Source organism: Lithobates pipiens, unplaced genomic scaffold (assembly GCF_037356315.1).
Source record: "Lithobates pipiens isolate NorthernLeopardFrog02 unplaced genomic scaffold, aLitPip1_a1.2 Scaffold_30, whole genome shotgun sequence".
In the NCBI taxonomy this organism is placed as follows: Eukaryota; Metazoa; Chordata; class Amphibia; order Anura; family Ranidae; genus Lithobates; species Lithobates pipiens.
The window spans coordinates 126,680,449-126,706,870 of NW_027507791.1; the positions used below are offsets into that span (position 1 = coordinate 126,680,449).

The window sequence follows — 26,422 nt, forward strand, 5'->3', positions numbered from 1 at the left end:
GAAACATGGTGGTGGCAGCATCATATTGTAGGGATTCTTTCTTCAGCAGAGACAGGAAAGCTGGTCAGAGTTGATGGGAAGATGGATGGGGCCAAATACAGAGCAATCTTAGAAGAAAACCTGTTAGAGTCTGCAAAAGACTTGAGACTGGAGTGGAGGTTCACCTTCCAGCATTCTAAACATACAGCCAGAGGTACAATGGAATGGTTTAGATCAACGCATATTTATGTGTTAGAATGGCCCCGCCAAAGTCCAGACCTAAATCCAATTGAGAATCTGTGGCAAGACTTGAAAATTGCTGTTCACAGACTCTCTCCATCCTATCTAAGGCCGCGTACACACGCGGGGACTGTTCGCCCAACTTTGTCCGTCAAACAGTTTCGGCAAACAGTCCGCTCAAAATTAGCATGGACGGACATGGCCACACACGACGGACGAACAGTTTGCTGAAACCGTGCGCGATGACGTGAACGGCACGTACGACGGGACGAAAAATACGACGTCCTATACACTGCATTATAACTTTCGGCGTGTAAATCCTTTCTGAGCATGCGCGGAACTTAGTTTGACGAACAAGCCTACACACGAGCGGACTGTTCGCTGAAACAAGGTTTCAGCGGACAGTTTTTCGGAAATTCCGAAAAACCTTGTTCGTCAAACTGTCCGCTGAAACTGTCCGCTGAAAGCCCACACACGAGCGGACTGTCCGCCCAAACACTGTTCAGCGGACAAAGTTGGGCGAACAGTCCGCGCCGTGTGTACGCAGCCTAAGAGTGCTTGAGCTATTTTGAAAAGAAGAATGGGCTAAAATGTCACTCTCTAGATGTGCAGAGCTGGTATAGACATACCCAAAAAGACTTGAAGCTGTAATTGGAGTGATAAGTGATTGTACAAAGTATTGACTCTGGGGGGCTAAATACAAATGAACGCCACACTTTTCACATATTTATTTGTAAAAAAAAATTGAAAACCATTTATAATTTCCCTTCCACTTCACAATTATTTGCCACGTTGTGTTGGTCTATCACATAAAATCCCAATAAAATACAGTTAAGTTTTTGGTTGTAACATGACAAAATGTGGGAAATTTCAAGGGGTGTGAATACTTTTTCAAAGCACTGTATAAAAGACATATAGTGGGGTATAATAAAATTTAATGAAGCAGAGAAAGCTCTGAGACTGGAGAGCAGGTCACATGACCTCCTCCCATGGTCTTCTGGCTTTTTTTTTTTCAACAGACATGTCATTCAGTTCTTTAGAGTATTGAAGCCGGGGGAGTGCAGAGCGCTTTGCTTTATAGGGTTATTGTTTTATTTTTATTTTTTCCCTAAACAGGTGTATTGTTGCAAAGCTATACTACTGTTTTGTTAAATCAGTGTGTCTGCCATAAATTATGTTTTCTTAATTGCACTGCACACATGTAATCAATGGAGACACAGGTCATAGATTTCCAGAAGAATGAAGCCCCTGCAAATGTTTAGCTAAACTATCTGTCTCTCATTCTATGAAAGGTGCAAAGCAGAGTCCATAGATAGAGGGATCCCTGTTGTCCCCCATGTTGATCAGTGCGTAGTGCAAACAGCCTGAATATAAACAAAGCAATGTTTATACCGGCCTGGGCTTATGATGACAGCTCTCAAAGTACAATTTAAAGAAATGGTTTATTTTTGCTAGACGTCCCTGGATATACAAAGAACTAAAGTTCAGTTATCTGTGAAGCTCAGCATTTATCTAGTGATCTCTAATTATATTACATCAAATACAATGAACATAGGGTGGGGCTGATTTACTAAAAGTGGAGCGTGCAAAATCTGGTGCAGCATAGAAACCATTCACTTTCTTGGTTTTGTTGTCAAAGCTTAATTGAACAAGCTGAAGTTAGAAGCTGATTGGCTACCATGCACAGCTGCACCAAATTTTGCACTCTCCAGTTTTAGTAAATCAACCCCAGAGAGTGGCTCACAAAATATACATAAACTTTCTTCTCTCTCAGTAGTGTAATGCCCTGTACACATAGTCGGACTTTCCGACGGAAAATGTCAGATCATGTGTGGGCTCCATCTGACTTTTTCCATCTGAATTTCCGACACGCAAAGTTTGAGAGCTGGATCTAAAATTTTCCGACAACAAAATCCGATCGTGTGTAGACAATTCTGATGGACAAAGTGCCACGCATGCTCAGAATAAATTACGAGGCGAAAGCTATTGGCCACTGGCCTCTTTATAGTCCTGTCATACGTGTTTTACATCTCCGCGTTCAGAACAATCGGATTTTCTGACAACTTTGTGCGATCGTGTGTATGCTAGACAAGTAGGGGCCAAAATCCGTTGGAAAAAATCATATGAATTTTGTTGTCGGAAAGTCCGATTGTGTGTACAGGGCATTAGTCTTCTTTGTGTCTCCCTATGGCATATGCATTTTCATATGCATACCCCACCACCAGCATTAACCATTGCTATCTCTTTCTCTATGAATTGGTGTGGGAAATTCTCCATTACCTGAAAGTTCTCCAAGTGCGCAACATAAGCAGGTAGCATCTGATCACTAGAAAAGGAGGTGGAACGTTCTATTGATTCAATGATTCTGGGGCAGCAGTCTCAATCTACATCAAAGAGGAAACAGCCCTGTTCTTCCCCTCTCTTGTATATACTGTATACTATATAGAGTTTAGTTATACAGTTGCTCCCAGAACCCCAGGTTACAGGTGACTAGAGGATTGTACTCAAGCAATGCTAGGATTAAACATGAAAGACTAGGAGTAATTAGATTGTTTCCCAGCGAACTATTTCTATGCTAAGTTTTCCAGAGAATCCAAAAAAAAAAATCTTTATAGTCCAAAATCTTTAATTGTTTAACTGGTTACAAAAAGGCAGCCAACCAGTTTCAGGGCCACCAAATCCCACTTTATCAGGGCTGAGTGAAAAAGCAGTATGGTTAATGGACTCATAAATACTCCTAAGCCGACTGATTGGCAGGAAGAGGATATTTAAAATTACAGTCAGTACTTGTGTTCTTAGATTGTCCACTGTAAGGCCGTGTTCACATGTGCGTGCTGCTGTGTACACATATGCGAGGGCCGTGTTTGCCTGCACAGGGATGTACATGTGTTCCATGCATCCCCATGCAAGCAGTCATATTTATGTCAGTCGGGACACAAGGGCTGCAACAACACAGCTGCTGCTCCCAATTTGACAGCCATGCGGGTGCGTGGCCCCGAACACAATCTGTGTCTGTGCAGCCACTGTGTGCCAACTGACATGAATGAGACTCCTTGCACAGGGATGGACAGAACACATGTGCATCCTCACTGCCATCACATGGGCATATGCTATAGTCAGAACAGGGTCTTATTCACAAATAGCAGCAGTGAGGACTAACAGCAAATAAATACAGATCTGTTTTGAATAGATTACTGCTGCCGGAGTAATGACAGCAGATTTTTGATTGGTTGGCAAAGGTTACTCTATTATTTCGATTTTTATACTCTGTTATTAAATTTGGACCCAGCAGTAGCACTGAGCTCAGCCAAGGCCTCAGGTGAGTTACAGTAAAGTCTGTGCATGGCTTGTATAGATTGGCCATTTTTAATCCCCAGTTAAAATCCCAACGGTACCAGCCCTTTCTTTGCCCTCACTGTTCAATTGTGGTCTTTGATAATTACATAATCTCTCAACTCATGTCTGACCTTTTGCCTCCAATTCAATGCAGCAGGATACCTGCCTTGTGACCTTTACACAAAGAATGTCAGCAGCCCCTCATACCTCCTCCAGCTACAGAGCTGTCACCGCCTTCCCTCCCTCGCTCCCGCTAGCATTTAAACCTCCTCCATACTGAGGGACCAGCAGCATGTAAAGTAATTTGACAATGATGTTTAAGTTGAAAGTAGGCTGTGTAGAGTGCAGCCATGTCTCCGGGGTGGCAGGTACTAAACATGTCACGGGTTTGCCAGTCTTTTCTTGTGTAGACTGAAGGTCACCATTCTATTGCTTAAACACGAATCAAGGAACGTGTACCCGTTGTATGTCACACATTTCTAGAATGTGCATTTTGGTGCTTTTTTCACTCTTTACCTGTAGTCCTAGACACCATCGTCCATCGATTAGTCCCATCATGTTATCACTTTGCATAGATAGGCAGAATGAGCCACAGGTCTTCCCTGTCTAGCATATGCACTAGGGGTGACGGTCTCTTTACATCATTGTTGGAGAATACAATGTAAAACTCGGCTGAACGCTTCAAACGCTGGAGAAACCAGAGTAAAAGAGACAAGTGATTAGCGCAGTGGAAGAAGGGAAATTGCTGGAGATCCTATCAGTGAGGCCGTGCGGTGTGCTGTGCTGCCATTAGCCTTCAAGGTGCTTTTGAGATTCCAGAGAGATGTATGGGCCACTTAACCTGCATCAAACCCAAGACAAAGAGTACTCAGCTTCTCCGTTGGAGGATGTGTCAAGAGCAGCTCGCAGAGCAGACAAATGCCTCTCTGGGCCACTAAGTACTGCGTCTGTGTGATCCGTATCTTCTCATTCAGCCTGATACTGAGCCAGAGCTGTAACCCTTTCGCTGCCGCTGATTACTGGCCCCGCATTAGTGCTCCACTCTTTACCATTTCAGCATAGGAAATAATCAGGGAAAGTGCAGATGCATACAATTTGAAACCAATCACTGCTTGCTTGCTTTTCAGGGTCACTCTAACCCTGAATTTAAATTCTCAGAAATGAATCATGATGGTAAAAATGGTTATTTGGTGCAAACTTGAGCTTGATTTAGGATATGTGCCCCCAGACCATATTCGCAGTGCCTTTCCAAAGACCATAAATCTTTGTGACTGCACAGTCCCCAATAAATTGTACACAATAAATAATGGTACAGTGTATGTATATACGTACTTGAAAAGAAAATGTATTTCATGCTCGCATGCTTTAAAAGGGTAAAAGATGCTAAAGCAGAAGCATGCAGAAAAATGTGATAAATTCAAGAACAAAATCTCTATTGCCCATTATATTTTATAAAAATGTTTTACCACCCATTCCAAAGAGCTGCTATGGTCACATTGCTTCCCGGTGAATTGTGAGATGTAAACACAAGTCACATGATCCGGAAAGCAGGGAAAAGTAGATTGAGATTCTAGTTGATGGTCATGTGACATCTTATCCGTTTATTATGAGCAACAGATCCACTACCAGCGTACTCAGTGTGTGACCGCATGTGTGATTGGGTCTGTGCTAGGAAATGATCAGATTTGTGAAGGCATGTGCAGAGGATGTCTAGGGGGATCCATGATGGGTGAAACCTCTGGAGAGGGGGCAATGGAGAACTCCAGCAGAGGAGCAAGAAAGTCTGATGTGCTGTATATAAGAAAATTTGTAATATCACAGGATTTACTATCTCTTACATATGTGCAAAAAAAAAAAAAAAAAATGTATATATGACCCGATTGCTTAAATATAAGATTTAACATGTTTAAATCATTGCAAAAGTAATTGTCAATATTTTTAGATCTGATGCCTTCATTAAAATAATAACTAATCATTAGGGCTGTGGAAATTAAAGATTAATTCCTTGATTAATTGTTAATTTTTTTTGATTGATCACATTTTTTTTTTGATCGATTAAAATACTCACCTCTTCGCCGGCTTCTGGGTCTTCAGGGAGTTCTGTCACCGTACTCCTCCCCCCTTCCCCAAGTGCCTCCGTCTGCTAAAGAAGGGAAGGGGAGGAGTCCGGTGAAGTTGAAGATCTGATTGAACGTAACGCGTACGGGGGAGGAGCTACACATGACGTCACCCGCTGCTGCCCTATAGAACTAACATGATTGTCGGCTTTACATGCTGTGTTTTTATCATCCTTTATGTGAGTATTTTGTGTTTAAACACAAGTTTGAATTTAAAACGTATTTGTGTGAACTGTGAAGTTAAGTCATGGATTGTGGAAACTAACTAGTGTCGGGTGATTGTATATAGTGTACACCACATTTATCACTGACTAACGCAGAGTTGCAATGCAAGGAGATCAGCTAAAAGTAGTTGGATCTGTATGTGCGTTATAATTAATCGAAATTAGTTGATTCGTCGAATTAAAAAAAATTGATTAATTGAACATGAAAATTTTAATCAGTAACAGCCCTACGAATCACACCTGCTATTAAAAGAGAAGTATCGGTGTTTGTTTTGTTTTTTATTCATACTTTCCTAGGTGGATGCAGCATGGGTCCAATGCTGCTTCTGTCCCCCAGGGCCTCTACACTGGGAACTGAGCGTTTAAATACTGTCGATCGCTCTGACAGCTCCCCGAGCAGAGAGCTGTGAGTCACAGCTCTCCGCTCTGCCCACTGAAGCGCTGGGCTGTGTAGGGGGTGGAGAGGCCGGCTCGGGCTCTCAGCAGGTTGATATGAGGTTGAGCCGGGTGTCGGTCCAAGGATCTAGGCAGATCCCGACTCCATGGTCATGATGATTTCAGCCTGCTCTCTGCTGAAAACAAGTGCCATACGAACTGCACTCCTGTGAGTCATAGGAGAAGTGCAGTCACAACGGGCTTTGGCTGTACCTCTCCTTTAAGGTCCTTGTTTAGCTACTTCTTGTTATAGTGTGACAACCCTCTGTCCCTGTTTACCATTTGTGCTTCTGAGTTGTCACCCTCTCCCAGGGGCTTCCAATAGGAATTAGAAGTGGCTATTTCAACACTCATTACATAGATATGATCCATGGTTGTCACTTTCAGATATGCCTGGTAGCCATCACTGGAGTGCAGGCAGACAGGAAGTGTCTGCAGAGAGGATGCAGGAGATTAGTAGCACAGAGATACAGCAAAGGAGAGAAATAAAAAAAATGGCAATTGTATGTGATACACAATGCTTTAGCAAACTAAATATAATCCAGTAGGAGTTTGAATCTGCTTAAATTGTTACATTTTATATGAAGATTTCTAAATGATTCAGTAAAATTGAGATCACCGCTATACATAAATCACCTAAAAAAATAGAATATACCTTGGGAAATTTTTTAAGTTAGTATTAAGGTTTAGGAGATCAGGATAAGGCCATAGGTGGTTAAATAATAGGGTGTGGATAAAAAAAAAAATGTTGCGGTGAAGGTTATGTTGAAATGAATGGCCCGTATACACGATCCGAATATCGTACGACTTTTTTCACTTAATAGTCACAAATAGAAATTAAATAGGTTACTAAAGTTACAAAAATTCTCGTACGACAGAAAACATTCAAATACCTGATTCCAAAAAATATATATTTTTTTATCACATACTCTCTGTTCTCAGCTCCATAAGAAGCTCAGAGAACTGGGAGAGGAGAAACAGTAGCACGCTGGTCTTCCCAGTGAATGGCTGTGCAGGGGCTTGTCAGGACATTTCTGATCATTAAAGGAGAGCAGACTGAGTTCCCAGCATGTCCAGACAATTTACCACACTGTACTCTCATGCCTAGTGTGGTCAGTTTTTAATGGGAAGTCAGAAGGACTGACATGAACACCAGGGATGTCACACAAAGAAATACAAAGAGAACATGATACATTTTCACATAACATATGAAATGTTGGGTTAACATATTCTTTAATGCCCTGTACACACGGTCAGATTTTCTGATGGAAAATGTGCGATCGGATTATGCTGTCGGAAAATCCGACCATGTGTGGGCTCCATCGGACTTTTTCCGTCGGATTTTCCAACACACAAAGTTTGAGAGCAGATCTAAACAAGATCTGATCGCATAAATTCCGATCGTGTGTAGACAATTCCTACAGAAAAAAGTGCCACGCATGCTCTGAATAAACTAAGAGACGAAAGCTATTGGCTACTGGCCCGTTTATAGTCTCGACGTACGTGTTTGGCATCACCTCGTTCAGAACGATCAAATTTTCCAACAACTTTGTGCAACCGTGTGTATGCAGGACAAGTTTGGGCCAAAATCCGTCAGAAAAAATCTGACGGATTTTGTGGTCGTAATTTCCGACCGTGTGTGTGGGGCATAAGTGTTAGGGATCGGGTAAGTGTAGCTGTTCATTGTTATCCTGACCAATTGTACAGCAATTTTCTTGAATTTCCAACTTGCTTGAAACTGAAATAAAAACAATAAAAAAGGCAACCTGCTACCAATTGTTCATATTTTATATTTACCGTATTTCAGTATGGCGGGGTTGGTGTTGATCCATTCAATCTCTTTTGTAACTTAAGACTTGTTTAAAGAGGTTGAAGGTATAGAAAATAGAAATATACGCCCAGCACCATGGTCTGCCTAAAGCTGAACTCCAGATACAAGAGGAATGAGTATTCTTACCCAGTTCTTTATGTCCTATGTGTATTCCTTCTAGATCAGTGCAGTCACCAGTATAAAAGGGGCTTCCAATAATAAAAAGCAATCCCTGTTGCTCTCTCTACATGTGCGGTGTAACTGGTCATGCTCAGTCATACATTCCCCCCCGCCCTGTGGTTTTCTACAGGCAGCCTGTAGTTATTGGCCTGCTGGGTCTTTCCTATAGCTCTGCTTTCTGCACAGGCACAGGTACAGAACAGTAATGATGTCACTGCACCTTTACATGGTAATATCTGGGTTTGTACAGGCATTTGGTGCACTCAAAATGAATTTATATCCTTTATGGCAGTGCAGGAATATATTTAAATATAAAATGCTGTGCCCGAAATTCAGCTTTAACAGGATTAGGTTGGAGGTAAGTGACCCTTATGAGAACATCGTACTGCTGTCCAATAATAGTGTACTGTAGGTCCATGGGCCACAAGGGTTTCTGTGAAGGTTCAGGACCATGATAACTGTCATACACTGTGTGATCAATCCAAAGAGCAGAGCCAACCATGTCCAACAGTGATAATTGCCATAATATCTGGGAATTTGAGATGTTGGATGGAGGCTACCATTACTGATCCCTTCTTCTGAAAATGTTTGCTGCCTGGCTGCTATTCTGATCACTGATACACGTAATTTCTTTCTGAGGCATGGACCTTGATAAAAGTATTCAAGTTGTGTATTCTGACCTGAGTGACTTTCTAACCCTCATTTTTGTTCCAAGTCTGTGACCCAAACAGTACAGAACTGGGAGACAGGCCTGTGGTCCTTCTAAGGTTGGCACTGAAGTCCTCTATATTCCTTTCAGTAAAGGTTTTATGTAGGCATCAATCATTTAAGCTTGCATTTAATAGGACATGTCATAGTGCAGCGCATTGCTGTCTCCTCTCTGTATGGTCATTTGTGTTCTTGACATCCAGATGTTGCACCAGGTGACCATTGTGAGATTGGCTTATTTTACATTGAAATCTTTCACCTTAATTCACTGTTTCCAACACATAGGGGTTGATTTACTAAAGGCAAGTAGACTGTGCATTTTGCAAAGTGCAGTTGCTCCAGAGCTTAGTAAATGAGGTAAAGAATAACTTTGCAAAGAATACCCAATCACATGCAAGAAAAATTAAAACACAAAACTGTGTTTTTGCTTGCCTGTGATTGGATGATGGAAGTCAGCAGAGAGCCTTCTCATTTACTAAGCTTTGGAACAACTGGTCTTGCAAAGTGCACAATCTATTTGCCTTTAGTAAATCCCCTTCATAGACTCTACACTTTGCTCCAGACTTAGCAAATGAGGTAAAGTTTCACTTTGCAAAGAATTCCCAATCACATGCAAGGATATTTTTTTTAAAAATGCCTTTTTTTTTTTTTTGCACAGGATTAGATGATGGGAATTGGCAGATGGAAATTGCCTCATTTACTAAGCTCTGCAGAAACTGCTCTTGTAGAGTGCAACTTTGCAAAGTGCACAGTCTATTTGCATTTAGTAAATAAACCCCATAGAGCCTGGTCTAGAGAGAACGAAAGGATCCCTGTTGTCCATCAAACTAACTTGCATACCATTGTGTGTTAGAAACTGTATACAAGGATCTGATTGGGCAGTGCTTATACTTTCAGTGCCTATAGTTTTTTTTTTTCCCAGTTTACATGTTTTGTTGCTGGGAGTGCAGTGAAATTCTGCTTGGATGTAGCAGCATGGAATTTAATGCCCTGTACACACGGTCGGACTTTCCGACTGATAAAATCCATCAGATTTTTTCAGACGGATTTTGGCCCAAACTTGTCTAGCATACACACGGTGGCACAAAGTTGTCGGAAAATCCGATCGTTCTGAACGCGGTGACATAGAACACGTACGTCCGGACTATAAACGGCCAGTAGCCAATAGTTTTCGTCTTGTAATTTATTCTGAGCATGTGTGACACTTTGTCCGTCGGAATTGTCTACACACGATCGGATTTTGTTGTCGGAACATTTTAGATCCAGCTCTCAAACTTTGTGTGTCGTAAATTCCGACGGAAAAAGTCAGATGGAGCCCACACACGATCGGATTTTCCGACAACACGGTCCCATCACACATTTTCCATCTGAAGTTTGATCTTTAGCATTAGTGAGTGTATAATATGTGGATCTAGATACTTTTCTAAATTTATCAAACATGTCAGCAACAATCCCATTATGTCTGCCCTGTTTACCGTATATTTCTGACACCTATTATGGTTTTACAGCCAGTGATGTCAGCAGGGCACCCAGAGTACCTTGTATCAATAGACTGTTCTCCATCTGGGATTTTTTCATATCTCATCATGATCAGACCAGGCCATTGACAGACTATTCTAACTATTCTAGTGAAGTCACATGTAGTTTAGTGTAATAGCTCTTGCCCAGGTACTTCAATTATAAGGAAAAGAAGGGATGATTGTGAAGAAAATGTCCTATAAAACAAATGTGTGACTCCTCTTTCACGGCAGTTCAGTTTTGGCTCAGGCTATAGCATTAATGAGAGATGCTTGAATTTCTATAATACGTCCTTAAATCTTCCTGTTGTTCTTTGGTGTTGTCATTGCTCTTTTTCTTAGTATTAGAGATGTAATGACAAATCATATCACAAAGGAGAAAGGCCTGCTGTGCAGGTGATTTTCGCTAAGAGTCCATTTAGTGGATCCACTACTGTCTTCCTTTCATCTCCCCTGTGCTAGACTAATCTCAGGGACACGAAAGCCTTGCCCAACCTCCGCCCATGTCACAAAATGATTTAATTATAAAGGCAGGCAGACCCCAGTGTCCCCCGGCTGTACGGGCGCACAAATAAGCGTGCAATCAAAATCAGCAATTACCTCCGGAATTTAGTGTAAACAGACCTATAATCAGACAACAAACAGAGCTGTTTAGCATTCCTCCTGCACTGCGCCGTGTGCGGGGCAATTTCCCTTTATTTATCTTCAGCTGCTCGGCAAAAAAAAAAAAAACGAGCAAGGGCATCCATGCAATTAGCATAATTACTGCACATAAAGCGGATCCTGAGTGGATTCTCTCCTGAGCCTCCTCGCCCTCTGCTCCAAACTGCCCTTACCCCCCACTGTTCTAACCTCCTCACCCACTCTGGCATGGACACTAGGGAGCATCTCCTGGAGGAGTGAAGTTTAATATAAGAGCAGCTAGAAAATAAAATCTACTTTAATGAAGTGCTGGATCAAGGCAAGAGGACACAGAATGGTAAACAGTTAAAACTTACCAAATGCGTGCTAAAAATGAAGAGACAAAGGGCTGTAACTATAGCACACCGTGCCACTGCTTGCGGGCCCAGAGACACAGTGGCCCAGCCTTGTACTGCCCGGCTTCACCAGGATTCATGCAAGCTGCAATAACCTTTGGCAAAATCATTTTCAGTAAAATGAACATTTATAGAATTCAGGGAGCTCTATTTGATTGCCGTGGAAGAAATGTTTGAAAAAGGCATTGTCATTAAAGTTTGGAGAGCTACGAGCTTCAATAATTATATGTATTAGGGACCTTGATATGTATAATTATTCCTCTGTGGGATAAGGTCTCTAGGGTAAACATCTCCTCCTTTCTATAGATGATGCCAACCTGTCCTCTTTCTGCCTCTCCTTAGACTATAGCTTCCTATCCAATGCCACAGTTCTTATTCTATTCTGCTACCAGTAGTATCAAACTATAAAACACATTGCTGACTTCTCCTATTGAAAATACTGGGATTCCTGAATGCCTTGTCGATCCCATGGTTCCAAAACTTAGTTACTTATGGGGGCATTGCTAGGACTGTGAAAGACTTCGGGCATACAGAGGAGGGAAATGAAGAGGTGCATTGCAGTCATTTGTAGTAAATTGTGGATGTGGAAAAATTGCAATTAGGAGGCGCCTAAAATTGAGCCTTCTCACTGTGTACATAGAAAACACATGCCTTATGCCGCGTACACACGACCAGACTTTTTGAAAGGAGAGGTCTGACGGAACGAGTCTGTTGGACAATTCGATCTTGTGTGGGCTCCATCGGACCTTTGCTTGCCAAAAATCCGGCAGACTTTAGAAATAGAACATGTTTTAAATTTTTCCACCGGAGCTCCGCCGGACCGAGAAATCCATTTGTCTGTATGCTAGTCAGATGGACAAAAACCGACGCAAGGGGAGCTATTGGCTACTGGCTATGAACTTCCTTATTCTAGTCCAGTCGTACGTCATCACATTCAAATCCGTCGGACTTTGGTGTGATTGTGTGTGGCCAAGTCTGTTCATTCAGAAAGTCAGTCGGAACTCTGCCTAAAGTCCATCGGAAAGACCATCGGACCTAGTCCCTCGAAAAGTCCGGTCTTGTGTACGCGGCATCAGTGCTTGCACCCTCAAAATGTAACTACTGTGCCGCAACCGAGAGACTAAAGCCTGGTACACACTTATGCCCCATACACATGGTCGGACATTCCAAAACAAAATCTGTCTGATTTTTTCTGACGGATGTTGGCCCAAACTTGTCTTGCATACACACGGTCGCATAAATCCGATTGTTCAGAACACGGTGGAGTATAACACGATGGGACTATAAAGAGGCCAGTAGCCAATAGCTTTTGTCTCTTAGTCTATTCTGAGCATGCGTGGCACTTTGTCCATCGGAATTGTCTACACATGATCGGAATTTAAACAATCTCACATTTTCCGTTGGAAAATCCGACTGTGTATGGGGCATAACAGTTTTTTCTTCACTCCAATGAGCGGGTTGAATAAAAAAAAACTGTCAACTCCAGTAGGAGCCGCTGTACTAACAATCAATTTTCATTACAGCGATCTCCTCCACTGAGCTATTGTGTTCTGGCCCCCCCCCGCTAGAACACTGATTAGCACTTTCAGCCATTGGCTGAAAGCGCTGATCAGGAGCCCGTCGGCTGCTGGTTTCTCCAGCATACTCATACAACAGAAGCTGGCCAACTGGCCAACTTCTGTCGTTCCAATTGACATACACAATGGCCGAATGCTGACATTCGGCCCGTGTATACTATGCATAACAGATAGTAGAGACCTCTGCACAATCATTTGTAAAAAAAATGATACTCTTTAATTGCATATGCTTTTCTGCACACGGCCTACTTTGAAGAAGAACTATATTAACATATTCAGTGACCACTTGTTGTTATAGCATAAAGAGTGCATGAGCCAGGAGTATATGGCCCATTCACATCTGGGAAACTCAGAATCACGCATTCCAGGTCACGTTAAACAAGAGCCAAAACGCACAAAACACGTTTGCTAAAGAAATTGGCTTTTGCAACAAAATGTGCAAAAAATGCGCTATTCTAAAATAGACTCTGCTTTAAAAAAGGGTACAGGAGCTACTTTTTTTGTATAATCAGTATTTATTGCAATATAACAGAAACAGAAACATGAAATACAAGACAAGTTCAACATCACTTTTAAGTGCAAGACCCTTCGGCCTCAGAAAAGCCGCCCAAGGGTCAGTTTGACAGCATGTAGGTTGAACAAACAGACATACATAAGGAGGGAGGTTACTAAGTCAGGGAGAATGGGAGAATGTCGTGGGTGTACTTATAGTGGGTAGGCTGGTGATAGCCAAATAGTTGCAAGGGCGATAACAGCTTAGTAGGCATTGGGACTGCTCTGGCACATAAATTATCTGAAGTGTGGACACCATCCCGTCGCTGGGGCAGAGGGGGGGGGGGGGCCCAACGGCCTCCAGCTAACCACCCTCTACCGCCTAGGAGCTACTTTTGCATGTTTTTTGGTGCTGAGGGTATCCCACAAGTAATTGGTGTTGTTCCAAAAAAGCACAAAAAAAAACGCTCCTGCATTGCTCAGATATGAATGGAGCCTTAGAGTCTAGTGGTCAGGAGTATGAAATGTAAATCATGCTATGCATAGTGCAGAACTGAAAAGTGGATAACTCACGGGATGCAGGACTCATAGCTGCATGGAGCACAGGGTGCTAAGGTTGGGAGTGCATATCACACAAAGTGCAGAGGTCAGGAGTGAGTTACACACAGAATATTAAGATCAGGAGTGTGTTCTGAACAGAGTGCAGGGGTCAGGAGTGTTTAATGCACATATTGCAGGTGTCAGGAGTGCATAATGTAGAATGCAGGGTTCAGGAGAGCATAATGCATAGTACAGGGGTCAAGAGTATATACCACACAGGGAGTAGTAGTGAGTAAAACACAGACTGCATTGGTCAGGAGAGTGAAAAGGACAGAGTGGCAGGGTTACGTAATGCACAGGGTGCAGGGATCAGGAATGCATAATGCACAGAGTGCAGGAGTCAGAAGTATGGAGTGCAGAAAACAAAACAACGAGAGGGATCACCAACCTAGAGCATTACCATAACACAATTTTGTTGAATGAATATATATATATATATATATATATATATATATATATATATATATATATACAAGTGATATACTCAAAAAAGTATGACATGCACAAGTGTATAAAAAAATGCAAATGAGACTGCCTACAGGTCCACAGTGCTCAACTGATGGTATGGGAAGGCCTCATAGCTTCCAAAGCAGCTTATGTGTTTTTAAAGTCAAGCTCTATTCCTCAGAGTTCTCATCTGATGACATGGGAAGACCTCATAGCATCCAAAGCAGCTTACGCATTTCAAGGGCCAAGCCCTCTTGCTCTGAGGATGATCTCTGAGGAAGAGGGCTTGACCCTCAAAATGTGTAAGCTACTTTGGATGCTATGAGGTCTTGCCATACCAACAGGTGAGCCTTGTGGAGCTTGAGGTCATCTCATTTGAATTTTTTCATACGCGTGCGCATGTTGTGTGTTTGTGAGTATATCACTTGTTATCTATATTTAATAAAATTGTGTCATGGCAATGTGCACCTCCTCTTTATTATTGTTTTCTAGCAAATTAAAGGATACACACATTCCTGAGGAGGCAGCAAGACACTTTGCACTTTACCTGTAAGCCAGTCAAGTGGATCGTTCTTCAATTCCCTAGGCACCACACTGAAGCTCAGGACGTTATTCTCTGTTAGGGAGCGCAGCGGCAGGGGTTATTAAATCACAAGGTGCAGGGGTTAGGAGAATTGAATGCATAGCTCTGTAGACATACCACAACCCCAAATTACTACCCTCCTCAAACCCAAATCTAAGGAGGGGAGGATCTGATCTGCTGCTGCCTGTGTCAGCCCACGTACACACGGTCGGAGATTTTGCCAACCAAATCCGTCGGATTTTGCCCGTCGGATTTAGTCCGACGGATTGTGTCCGAAACTGTTGCATACACACGGTCGGGCCAAGTTGGCGAAAAATCCGATCTTTCAGAACGTGATGACGTAATTTCGTTACGATGGGACTACATTCAGGCTAGTAGCCAATAGCTTTGATGTAGGAATTTGATCTGAGCATGCGTGGCACTTGGTCCGATCAAAATGCTCTACACATGATTGGATTAGGTCCGTCCGGCCCAGTTGGTCGGGAAATATTTCCAACATGTTGGAAAATTGGGTCGGACAGAGATTCGGACAGAATCAGTCCGATGCATACCACACACAGTCGGATTATCTGACGACGTGGTCCGATAAGACTCATTCCGGCAGATTCTCCGACCGTGTGTACAAGGGCTCAGACTTCTGACGGATGGCAGCTGCAGTGCAAGTGGTGTGGGCACCACTTTGCCACCAAGTATGGTTTAAAGAAATATTGAATGGCCACAGCCAGAGCACCCTGCAAGTGATTTTATACAAGTTTGCAGATGTGGTGTTCTGATTTCACTTTGCAACAGCGGCTTATAACTAGATTTACATTTTCTGGCACATTGCATTAAAACAAAAATGCTGCAAGCAAGCATTTAAAACTTTTAATTTTTCTGTGCTTTTCCTTGCATTATTTTAAGTTACCGATACAGTCAGTCTATAGTTTTCAATCAGGTATAGAAACAGCCAGGCAACTAGGGCTTTTTTTAAAGAACAGTTGAGTAAGGACAGCCTGCGATTTCCTTTAGTACAGGTTTCATACGAGGATAACCGGCCATGTTTGAATTTGTGTCTGTAGAATAGACACATATGTCGTTTCTGTTTTGGTATGGGTACTTTTATCTGATCATTTCTATATGCTAAGAGTAGCTGCATTGCATACATTCATTTGTTTGTATTAGGGGTACAGTTCCTTTATGCTATAACTGTGATTGTATTTCTCACTAGAAAACCATGGGGCCCAGGATGGCAGCATTGAAGATGATGATAGAAGTCTTTTGCTGTTATCATACCAGAATAAAACCCTGCAGCTTGACTGCGCAGAAACACAGCCATACATGGCGGGCGGTGACAACATGCTACCTTCATTGTAGCCGCACTGTTTCTGCACTCATAACATTGTTTTTTGTTTTTTTTTATATATTATTTTTTTTTTTTCACAGTGCTGATTTTTATCAGGAGTGAAAAAAAAAATTGGCAAACAGCTTCCTGCCCCCCATGCTGCCCCTTCTTTCAGTCCGCAGATAGATTAAGGCAGCTGCTCCCCCTGTCTGCTGCTTACCTACACATTACTGGTCAGTACAGCCACCCAAGGTGACTGTTATCACTTAATTAAATCCTTGCACGCTGAGATGAAAAAACAACAGTGCTCATTCATTCATAACCTGAGGAGAGAGGCCTGTCCTCCCTCCCTCTCTCTGCCTTATTCCTCCATTCCCTCCCTCCATTTCTGCCTATCCCTTGCCAATTCTCTTTCTACCTCTTATTTCAATCTGGCAGGGAACCCTCTGCAAGCTTTTAGTTCTGAAGAGATCATGTGGCATCTCTGGTCTCTTTCTTTCCAAGTTCTGATCTGCTTTGCTCGCCTCTGTCTGCATATTGTTTTTTTCTTCCGCCTTTACTATATCGCTTTTATGCTTATTTTCTAATTATATTGGTTAGTCTCTTCTTGCCATTGAGCTTCTTTTTTTTTTGTATGTAAATTTCTCTTCCTGGTTGATCTTTCCCTTTTCTGGTGTACTTTAGGGTTTAGAGTTTTGATATTTTCCCTGTTCATCTTTCAAAACACGTTTCCCATGCTGCACTTTTCAATATAAGCCTTTGTAAATCAATTATTAACTGGCTTATAATGCATGCTTATATTTATCTCTAAGACATAAACAGGCATGCACCGTTTTATACCTGTAACAGGTGCTACAAGACATCGAGAAGCTTCAAAGCAGCCACTAGGGGGCACATGCATCCTCTTTTTCATCACTTCAACACTGTGTTGTCCTGACTCTCTGTCTGTCTTGCTGTTTGGATCCTGAGTAAAGTCATTTATGATAATTAGCAAAATAAAAAAAACACTGAACACAAGAATATATTAATAATAACCAATAAGCAAGCTGATCGCCATAAGACCTTTTTAAGAAATCATGTTGATAACCCTGTATAGGTACACTATCAGTCCTTTTGCGAGGACAGTGTTTGATACCCCCATCAAACTTGAGAGGTAGAATCATGCATTGATTTGAAATATATACTGTATGTTGCTAATTGTTTGTTTTGGTAGTTTTATAATCCAGCTTTTCATTGTTTCTAGGATAATCTTTTGGGTGCAACATAATTATCATTAAAAATCTGCAATGAGTAGTTATATGGAAGCCATACAGCATGTAGTGTAAAAGGGTTGTTTCTAAACACTAAATAACAATGCTTGCCAGGCACATGAGAAGTAGGCTGTTTTCAAGCCATCAAATAAACCTAAATGGAGGGACCATGAATATTGAAGTGGTTATGAACTCAAAAAGTGAAGATTTTATGTTATAGGGCATTGGTCATCAACCATGTCCTCAGGGCCCACTTACAGGCCAGGTTTTATGTATTACCTTGGGGAGATGCAGACTAGAATACTGCATTCACTGAGCAGCAAATTATATCACCTGTGGTGTATTTAAATTATCTTGCAATACCTGACCTGGCCTGTTAGTGGGCCCTGAGGACAGGGTTGACGATCACTGTTATAGGGAACATTTGGAAGTGTTAATTGTGCCTAAACAGTACTCTGAAAATATACCTGACTTGAAATTCTCCTGGAAAGAAGCATTCTACTTCCTGTTATGTGATTGTGCCTAGGCACTCTTGTGTCTACAGCTTTATAGGTGTATATCTGCAGTGTGAGATCAAAGCCACTGCTGCCTCTGACATCACTACTGTTCTCCTATGTGGAGGCTCTGACATGAGGAAGCAAAGCCCTGCTTCTACCAAGATGGCCACCTCCACACAGAGCAAGAACAAGGTATGGTAAGTTAAGTGAACGCCTACTGTGCCTTGAAAATGTATTCATACCCCTTGAAATATTCCACAGTTTGACATGTTGCAACTAAAAAACTTAAATGTAATTTTTTGTGATTTTATGTGATAAACCAACACAAAGTGCCACATAATTGTGTAGTGAAAGGTTTTCAAAATGTTTACAAAAAATGTGAAAAGTGTGGCGTGCATTTGTAAAACCACCTTTCACTGCAATTACAGCTGCCAGTCTTTTTTGGGTATGTCTCTACCAGCTTGGCACATCTAGAGAGTGACATTTTTGGCCATTTCTCTTCACAAAATAGCTAATAGTTCAAAGCAGGAGTAAACCCAGTTTCAAAAAACACTTACATTCCCGGCATGACGGAAATGCTAACTTTCACATTGGTTGTGCTCTCAACCAAACTTTCAAACCATCCAATGGCTGGTTTCATAACTGATCACATGTGCAGCATTATTGCAGTTGAAGAATCATTATAGGCTAAGATGGCAGCTTCCTTGACTGAAAATTATAGAAGGGTTTACTTCCACTTTAAGCTCTGTCAGATTGGATGAGGAGCATCTGTGAACAGCAATTTTCTAGTCTTGCCACAGATTCTCAAATGGTTTTAGGTCTGGGCTTTGACTGGGACATTCTTACACATGAATATGCCTTGATCTATTCCATTGTAGCTCTTGTTGTATGTGTAGGGTCGTTGTCCTGCTGGAAGGTGAACCCGTCGCCCCAGTCTGAAGTCTTTTACAGACTTTAACATGTATTCTTGTATTCTTCTAAGGTTGCCCTGTATTTGGCTCCATCCATCTTCCCATCAACTCTGACCAACTTTCCTGTCCATGCTGAAAAAAAGAATCCCCACAACATGATGCTGCCGCCACCATGTTTCACGGTGGGGATGGTGTGTTCAGGGTGATATGCAGTGTTAATTTTCCTCCACACAAAGTGTTTTGCTTTTAGGACAAAAAGTTCAAGTTTGGTCTCATCTGACCAGGGCACCTTCTTCCACATGTTTGCTGTGTCCCCCACGTGGCTTCTCTCAAACTGCAAAAGGGACTTCTTATGGCTTTCTTTCAACAATGGCTTTCTTCTTGTCACTCTGCCATAAAAGCCAGATTTGTGGAGAGTACGACTAATAGTTGTCCTGTGGACAGATTCTCCCACCTGAGCTGTGGATCTCTGCAGCTCCTCCAGAGTTACCATTGGTCTCTAGGCTGCTTCTCTGATTAATGAACCCCTTGCCTGTCAGTTTAGTTGAACGGCCATGTCTTGGTAGGTTTGCAGTTGTGCCATTCTCTTTCCATTTTCGGATGATGGATTGAACAGTGCTCCCTGAGATGTTCAAAGCTTGGGATATTTTTTTATAACCTTACCCTGCTTTAAACTTCTCCACAACTTTATTCTTGACCTATCTGGTGTGTTCCTTTGCCTTCATGGTGCTGTTTGTTCACTAAGGTTCTCTAACAAGCCTCTAAGGGCTTCACAGAACAGCTGTATTTATACTGAGGTTAAATTACCCACCAGTGGACTCTATTTACTAATTAGGAGACTTCTAAAGGCAATTAGTTCCACTAGAATTTAGTTATGGGTATCAGAGTAAAGGGTGCTGAATACAAATGCACGCCACACTTTTCAGATATTTATTTGTAAAAAAAATGGGAAATCCATTTATTATGTTCCTTCCACTTCACAATTATTTGGCACTTTGTGTTGGTCTATAACATAAAATCCCAATAAAATACATTTACATTTTTAGTTGTAACATGACAAAAATGTCAAGGGGTATGAATACTTTTTCAAGGCACTGTATACTTCTGTAAGAGGCAGTACCATCAGGGAGATTACAGCTCTGTATGTGGAACTGACCGCCACTGACAATTTGAGCATCCCCAGCACCGTTACAGATGTAGTATAGTAATCCTTAACAGTAACCACACTAGTCCAACCTAACTTTCTAAAATACATTTTCTCCAAGGTGCAGCTTTTAGCCAGAGGGTAATAAAAAAAGCCATATAGCAAGCATGTTTAGTAGGGGTTCTGCAATGGCAGCTACTGTATCTCTCTTATACTACTCTACTTTGAAGTCCAGCTTCAGGCAAAAAAAAGGTTTTCCATGCAGTGGATTGTCCCACGCTGCACAGGTCAACTCCTCACTTTGTCTAGGGGTGAGGAGGAAGCTACTCATCAGACCCGATCCTTCTTCCTACAGGAAACCAGTGCTCTCCACTGCCCAGTGGTTTACTGTTCCTGGTCTATATGGAGCCTGCTCTGGGCTTGATGACATCAGGAACAGTCCACAATTCAAGACCACCGGAGTGCGGGGAAGCCGGACCAGTCTTGTGCTGGGAGGATCGGAGGATTAGGTCAGTAAATCTCCTTTCTCCTCTACTCTGGACAAAAACGAGCAGTTAATCCAAGCATTGAGTGCACAGCCCCACTGCAAGGGAAAGCTTTTTTTCGCCCGGAGTTGGGCTTTAAGACAAGTGAATTTGCTTTAATGGAAATCAAAGATGGAATATTTTTGTATGTGTTGTGCATATTATTCCCAAATTACTAAAATGTAATAACCAATGACCATCTTTTTTATGAGTTACTTTTTTTTGAAGTCCAGAGCCATTGATGATTTCAAGGAGAAGCAGTTATGGTCATGTCCTCCATGTATATCAATGTGCAGATTGTGCTCCCTCCACTGACTGTGTTGAGAACTGTCTATAATGCCACATTTTACCAATACAAGAATGAAATGTGAACTGTCTCTGTATGTGTTTGTGCTTTTCCCGTTGCCTGCCTTGCCTGCCTTCCCCTTTCTGTGTCCCTGTCTTATTTCTTAGTTGTAGTTCTCTTTGCTCTTAGCGTTTCTGTGTTCACAATTCCTCTGTTATTTCTATTGTCTCGTTGTTTGCACTTGGCTGTCTCCTGTTCTCCTCCCTGCCTCTCTGTTTGTGACTGTCTCTTGTTCTTTTCCCTGCAGTCTCTGGACGGCTTTGTATTTGCACTAAATCAAGAAGGAAAATTTTTGTACATTTCGGAGACTGTGTCCATCTACCTTGGCTTGTCTCAGGTGAGTGTCGCTCATCTGTTCCTCACTATAAAAAAGCCACTTATCCTGTTTTAAACTGGTTACATGGGAGCTGCCTTGTGAAAAGAGGACAAATGGTGGAATGTCAGCCTTGTCAGCCAGTCAAGTTTTATCTTTTAAAGCTGAAATCCATGAACATGCATTAGTCAAGCTTGGTTTCATCTAATTCTTCATATCTCACATCTAGAGGGCTGCTAGGGATGCAGAAATTCACTGTAGTTGCCTGTGTAACATACCATCAGTGCTGGTCTCTGCTGGGTAATGCTCGAGCCCCTTTCCTTCTGTATACTGAACATAGGCAATCACTCAGCACCTCCGCCATTCATTTCTGTGAATTCAAGGTGATCTGTGACTGTACGAAGCAGAGAGACGGGGTAGATGATGTCATTATTGCCACATCCAATCAGAGAACACCTTGTATTCATTGAAAAATTACAAGATGTTCTCTGAATGGGGGAGGTACTCAGCAAGTGACTTCCTGTATTCAGTATAAAATGGAAAGTCACTTGAGAAACACCTGGAAGAGACCAGCACTAACTGTATAGCACAGGCTACTACAGCATCTGGAACCCCAGCCGCCCTCCGTAAGCTATGATGAATTAGATGTAACCAAGCTAGACCAATGTTCGTTTCAAAAATAAACAATTCCTGGAGTTCAGCTTTTGAATCAAAGAGAGTAATCTGGTCCCCATAGAAAATGGCTCTGTATTTGATTCAGCTTCTTTGCTCCAAAATTTTGTTTACTGTGCCCCCTAGGAAACATATACATAACATACACCTATAGAGCCTGTATCACTGGTACATTTTTAGGCTTCTTCAATATAAAGTACAAGGAGAAGAGGGCATTGACCTTAGAAGCTAATTATTCAGGCCTTTGCAATAATAATTCCCTTTGGTTGCTGTTGCAATTGTGCTTGGCTTTATAACTTCTACACCAATTTGATCAACAAGCCCAAATAGGTAAATATTCTAGAATACTATATTACATTTCCTATAGACTCCAGATTCTTAGTCTTTGCATTATTTAATAGAAACACAAATGGCTTCTTTACAGTACATATTCAGGTAGTTTCTGTGTTCCTCTAATACATGGAACATATCCTGTAAAAGAGAATGTGTCATGAGCTTGAAATATTAGAATGTAAGTAGAGAATTGTAGTAGTGTAACACAATAAAGTTATTAAAGATAATCAATCACGCTGAAGGATACAACTGTAGTGTAAACATTATATTTGTGGGTGCAACCTATCAATGTACCAGGGGCTACTATGTGAATGATAGCACCATTATTCAACAGTCCTTACACTGATAACCTGAATGTTTGTTCTCCATTGGGGTCACAGAAATAAGTTTTGGGTTCCCCGAAAGGCCATATATGTAATTGACCACATTTTTGGGCGTAAAAAACGGAAACAAAACTGACACCTAACACTGAAGAGAGGCTCTACATCAGGGTTTCTCTACCAGGGTTCCATGGGGTTCCTCCAGAGGGTGCTAGAGTTTCCCTGAACACTGAGAGATTTCTGCTTCTCATATGAGTAACCACTGACACAAAAGACAAAAAGATATTTCAGGGTTCTTCTATGTTAAAAAAAAAGGTTGAAAAAGGCTGGTCTACATCCCAACTGTTGTGAATGTCCTCTCTTTTCTAGACAGCGTTCTTAGAGACCCGTTTACTTTATATCGAGTTTACACCTAGTACAATGTTGACAGACACCTACACACTGATTATGGGTGGTGGTTCTTCACATGTAGTATGCCAATGTTGGTCAATATTTGCATTGTATGCTGTCAGCCTCATTGATGAGGTTCTCCACCCTAAACAAGGAGGACCACTGCATCAGGTACCCTCATTTAGTCACAGTGGGGGGGGGACGTACCACTCTTACCTGTCTCATACACAACAAGACCCCATCCAAGTGTGGTTTAATTGCTGATCCAATGCCCATCAGTTCATATAAGTTGGCACACATAGAATAAATGATTCTGGATACCAGTTTACTATAAAATAAAAGCCGGGATTGTGGCCCTTGTTTCTGAAGATGCCAAGAAAAATGTGTAGTTACATTGACAGTTCACTACAGGGCATCTGGTTTTAGTCAACCTTAGAAATCCTCTGTTCAACAGTCTTTATAAACGATGTGTATGTGTCTGCTAATTGTACTTAATAGTTTGTTGATTACATACGAGCACCTTAGTATATGTGTGACACCCTTATTGTCCTGCCCTTTGTGTATCATTGTTGTGTTTCTGTGACTACCCCTTAGTACTTAGCAGACAAGTGCTGAGGTTGTTGGCAGTACCTGCGATTATATATAACATTTACCTTCTCTCAGTGGTTTTGTGCTCTTTGCCTGCTGTGACCTAGGAGAGGGCAGTCAAGTGTCCCTGTTGTCTCCGGAGTCCCATTAGCCGCTAATCCAGGTCCAAATGTGTGCCATGGGATCTGACACCGCCACCGTGTCTGCTCACCTCCCATTAAATAAAGTGTGATAGAGCAATACCTGCATTGCATTTTAATAAAGTTATGATGAAAAAATGGGAACCATCTCACCTGATTTCCCCGAATCGAAGTTCTTCCAGAAGGGGCAGGACATCTGTCTCTAACTGCAGGAACAATGAGAATTCAGTCAAATATTTGGAAAACATGTCAACTCTTTCTGCCTGCTTGAATTATCATTGTACATAATTGCTGCTTGGTGTTTTTCCATTAACTCTATTGCGTTGACACACTACGGAGTGCTCCGGGGTATTGTTCTGTAGAGAAATAAAAACATTCTTCAATTAGGTGTTGTGAAGAGCAGTACAGCACTTTGGGAAGATGCGTGCATGAATGGCAACATGGCAGTCAGGTTTTCTGGAAGGTAATTAAAAGTGCAGTTATGTCATATGAGCTGTAATATCCAACACAGCAAAGTGATGCTGAATACCATAGAAGTGAATAGAGTGATTATGATCACCCACTCCGCAATAGTGATAGCGTGATAGTGAAGTATGGTGAGCAGATTTTAAAACAGCATTGTAGTGATGGGAAGGATATAATCCCGTAATGTGTGTAGAGGTTGTAAACCAGCAGAATGGTAGAAAGAAAATAATCCAGCGATGTGATATTATGGGAGTTGTAATGCAGAAATGTAGTATTGTGGAGGCTGTAATCCAGCAAACCGATAGTAAAGGGTTTGTAATCTAGTAATATGATAGTATGGATGTGATCTAGCAATGCCATAATATAGAGGTTGTAATTCAACAATGTGATAAATATGAAGGCTGTAATCCAGCAATGTGCTAGTATGGAGGGTATAGTCAAGCAATGTGGTGATATGGAGGTTGTAATCCAGCAATGCAATAAATATGAAGGTTGTAATCCAGAAATGTGCAAGTATGGAAGGTGTAGTCCAGCAATGTGGTGATATGAAGGTTGTAATTCAGCAATGTGATAACTATGAAGATTGTAATCCAGCAATGGGCTAGTATGGAAGGTGTGGTCCAGAAATGTGTTGATATGAAGGTTGTAATTAGGGTTGCACTGATACTAGTATCGGTATCGGTGGCAAAACCGAGTATTTGCACAAGTATCAGTACTCGTGCAAATGCACCGATACTTTCAGGCTCGGTTCTTTGAGCTGTCATTGGGTCTCCCCTGTGCTAAAGAAGCCCAGTAATTGGAGCTATCAAAAAAAAAAAAGCAGCTGCCAATGTTTATTAACAACATTGCTCAGCCCTGAAACACAAATAAAAAGAAACATTGTTTCTTTTTGTATCTTTCTGTTTCTTCATCTGCAGATAAAAGGGATGAACAAATGTTCCTCTGTTTAACCCCTTAATAACACTTAATTTACTCTAATCAGCCTTAATTAACTCCCTATTCTCCTCTATTTAATTATTATTTTCCAGTTTTTTTTCTTTTGTTCACGTCTATTTTATAAACGATAAGCAATTAAAACTTTTTTTTGTTTGCTTTGTTAGTGAATATTTTTAGACATATATATTACCATATATTTACACATTTCACATTGAAAAAATGCTAAATTGATTCGATTAAATAAATCGATTTATTTAATTTGTAAATAACTTTTCAATGCTTTGTACCATTGCTGACAGCTGAAGTTAAAACAAAACAGTTGCAGTAGGTATCGTTAATTGGTATTGGCGAGTACTAAAAAATAAAGTATCGGTACTTATTGTAAAAAAAAATGGTAACGGTGGATCCCTAGTTGTAATCAAGCAATGTGATAAATATGAAGGCTGTAATCCAGCAATGTGCTAGTATGGAATGAAAAAACTCGCCACCGCCCTCATCTATAGCTGGCTATAGCAGTAAGTGGCATTGGACGGCTAAATCGGATAACAACAAGGCCTGGGGAATGCCCAGGAAAAATCCAAGCCTACTTTCCACCAGCTCGCAGACAACCAAATTGACCTGTCTAACAGTACGTTAAAAACAGGAGTTTAGTCCGCACGCATTTGCAAACGCATGCGTGAGCCACAGAGCATCGTCAATGCACCCTGGTATCTGTTGTCCTAACACTAAAGTATGAGTGTCCCCACAGTGGAGGCACATGCATTCTAATGGATAGATGAGATCAGGTGGACTGAAGGGGAGCCACCCCTTCTTAAAGGTACATGCAGCACACCAAACACCCAGCATGTAGCACAATGGCTGCAAAGGTGTTGGTGCATTGCTGCACCAACAAATACGATATGAAAAAACTCGCCACCGCCCTCATCTATAGCTGGATATAGCAGTAAGTGGCATTGGAAGGCTAAATCAGGTAACAAGGCCTGGGCTAGT

General features: G+C 41.6%; 1 protein-coding gene across 8 annotated transcripts in view; it reads left to right on the top strand.

Moving 5' to 3' along the window:
• Window positions 1–26,422, top strand: part of NPAS3 (neuronal PAS domain protein 3) — a 623,665-nt gene that overhangs the window by 454,641 nt on the left and 142,602 nt on the right. For 7 of the 8 annotated variants that reach the window (XM_077464822.1, XM_077464823.1, XM_077464825.1 and 4 more), the window contains one exon: window positions 21,523–21,612. The exons of the other annotated variant lie outside the window; for it this stretch is intronic. In XM_077464822.1, coding sequence (XP_077320948.1) covers window positions 21,523–21,612 — 90 coding nt within the window. The remainder of the gene's footprint in view (window positions 1–21,522; window positions 21,613–26,422) is intronic. 8 annotated transcript variants of the gene reach the window in all.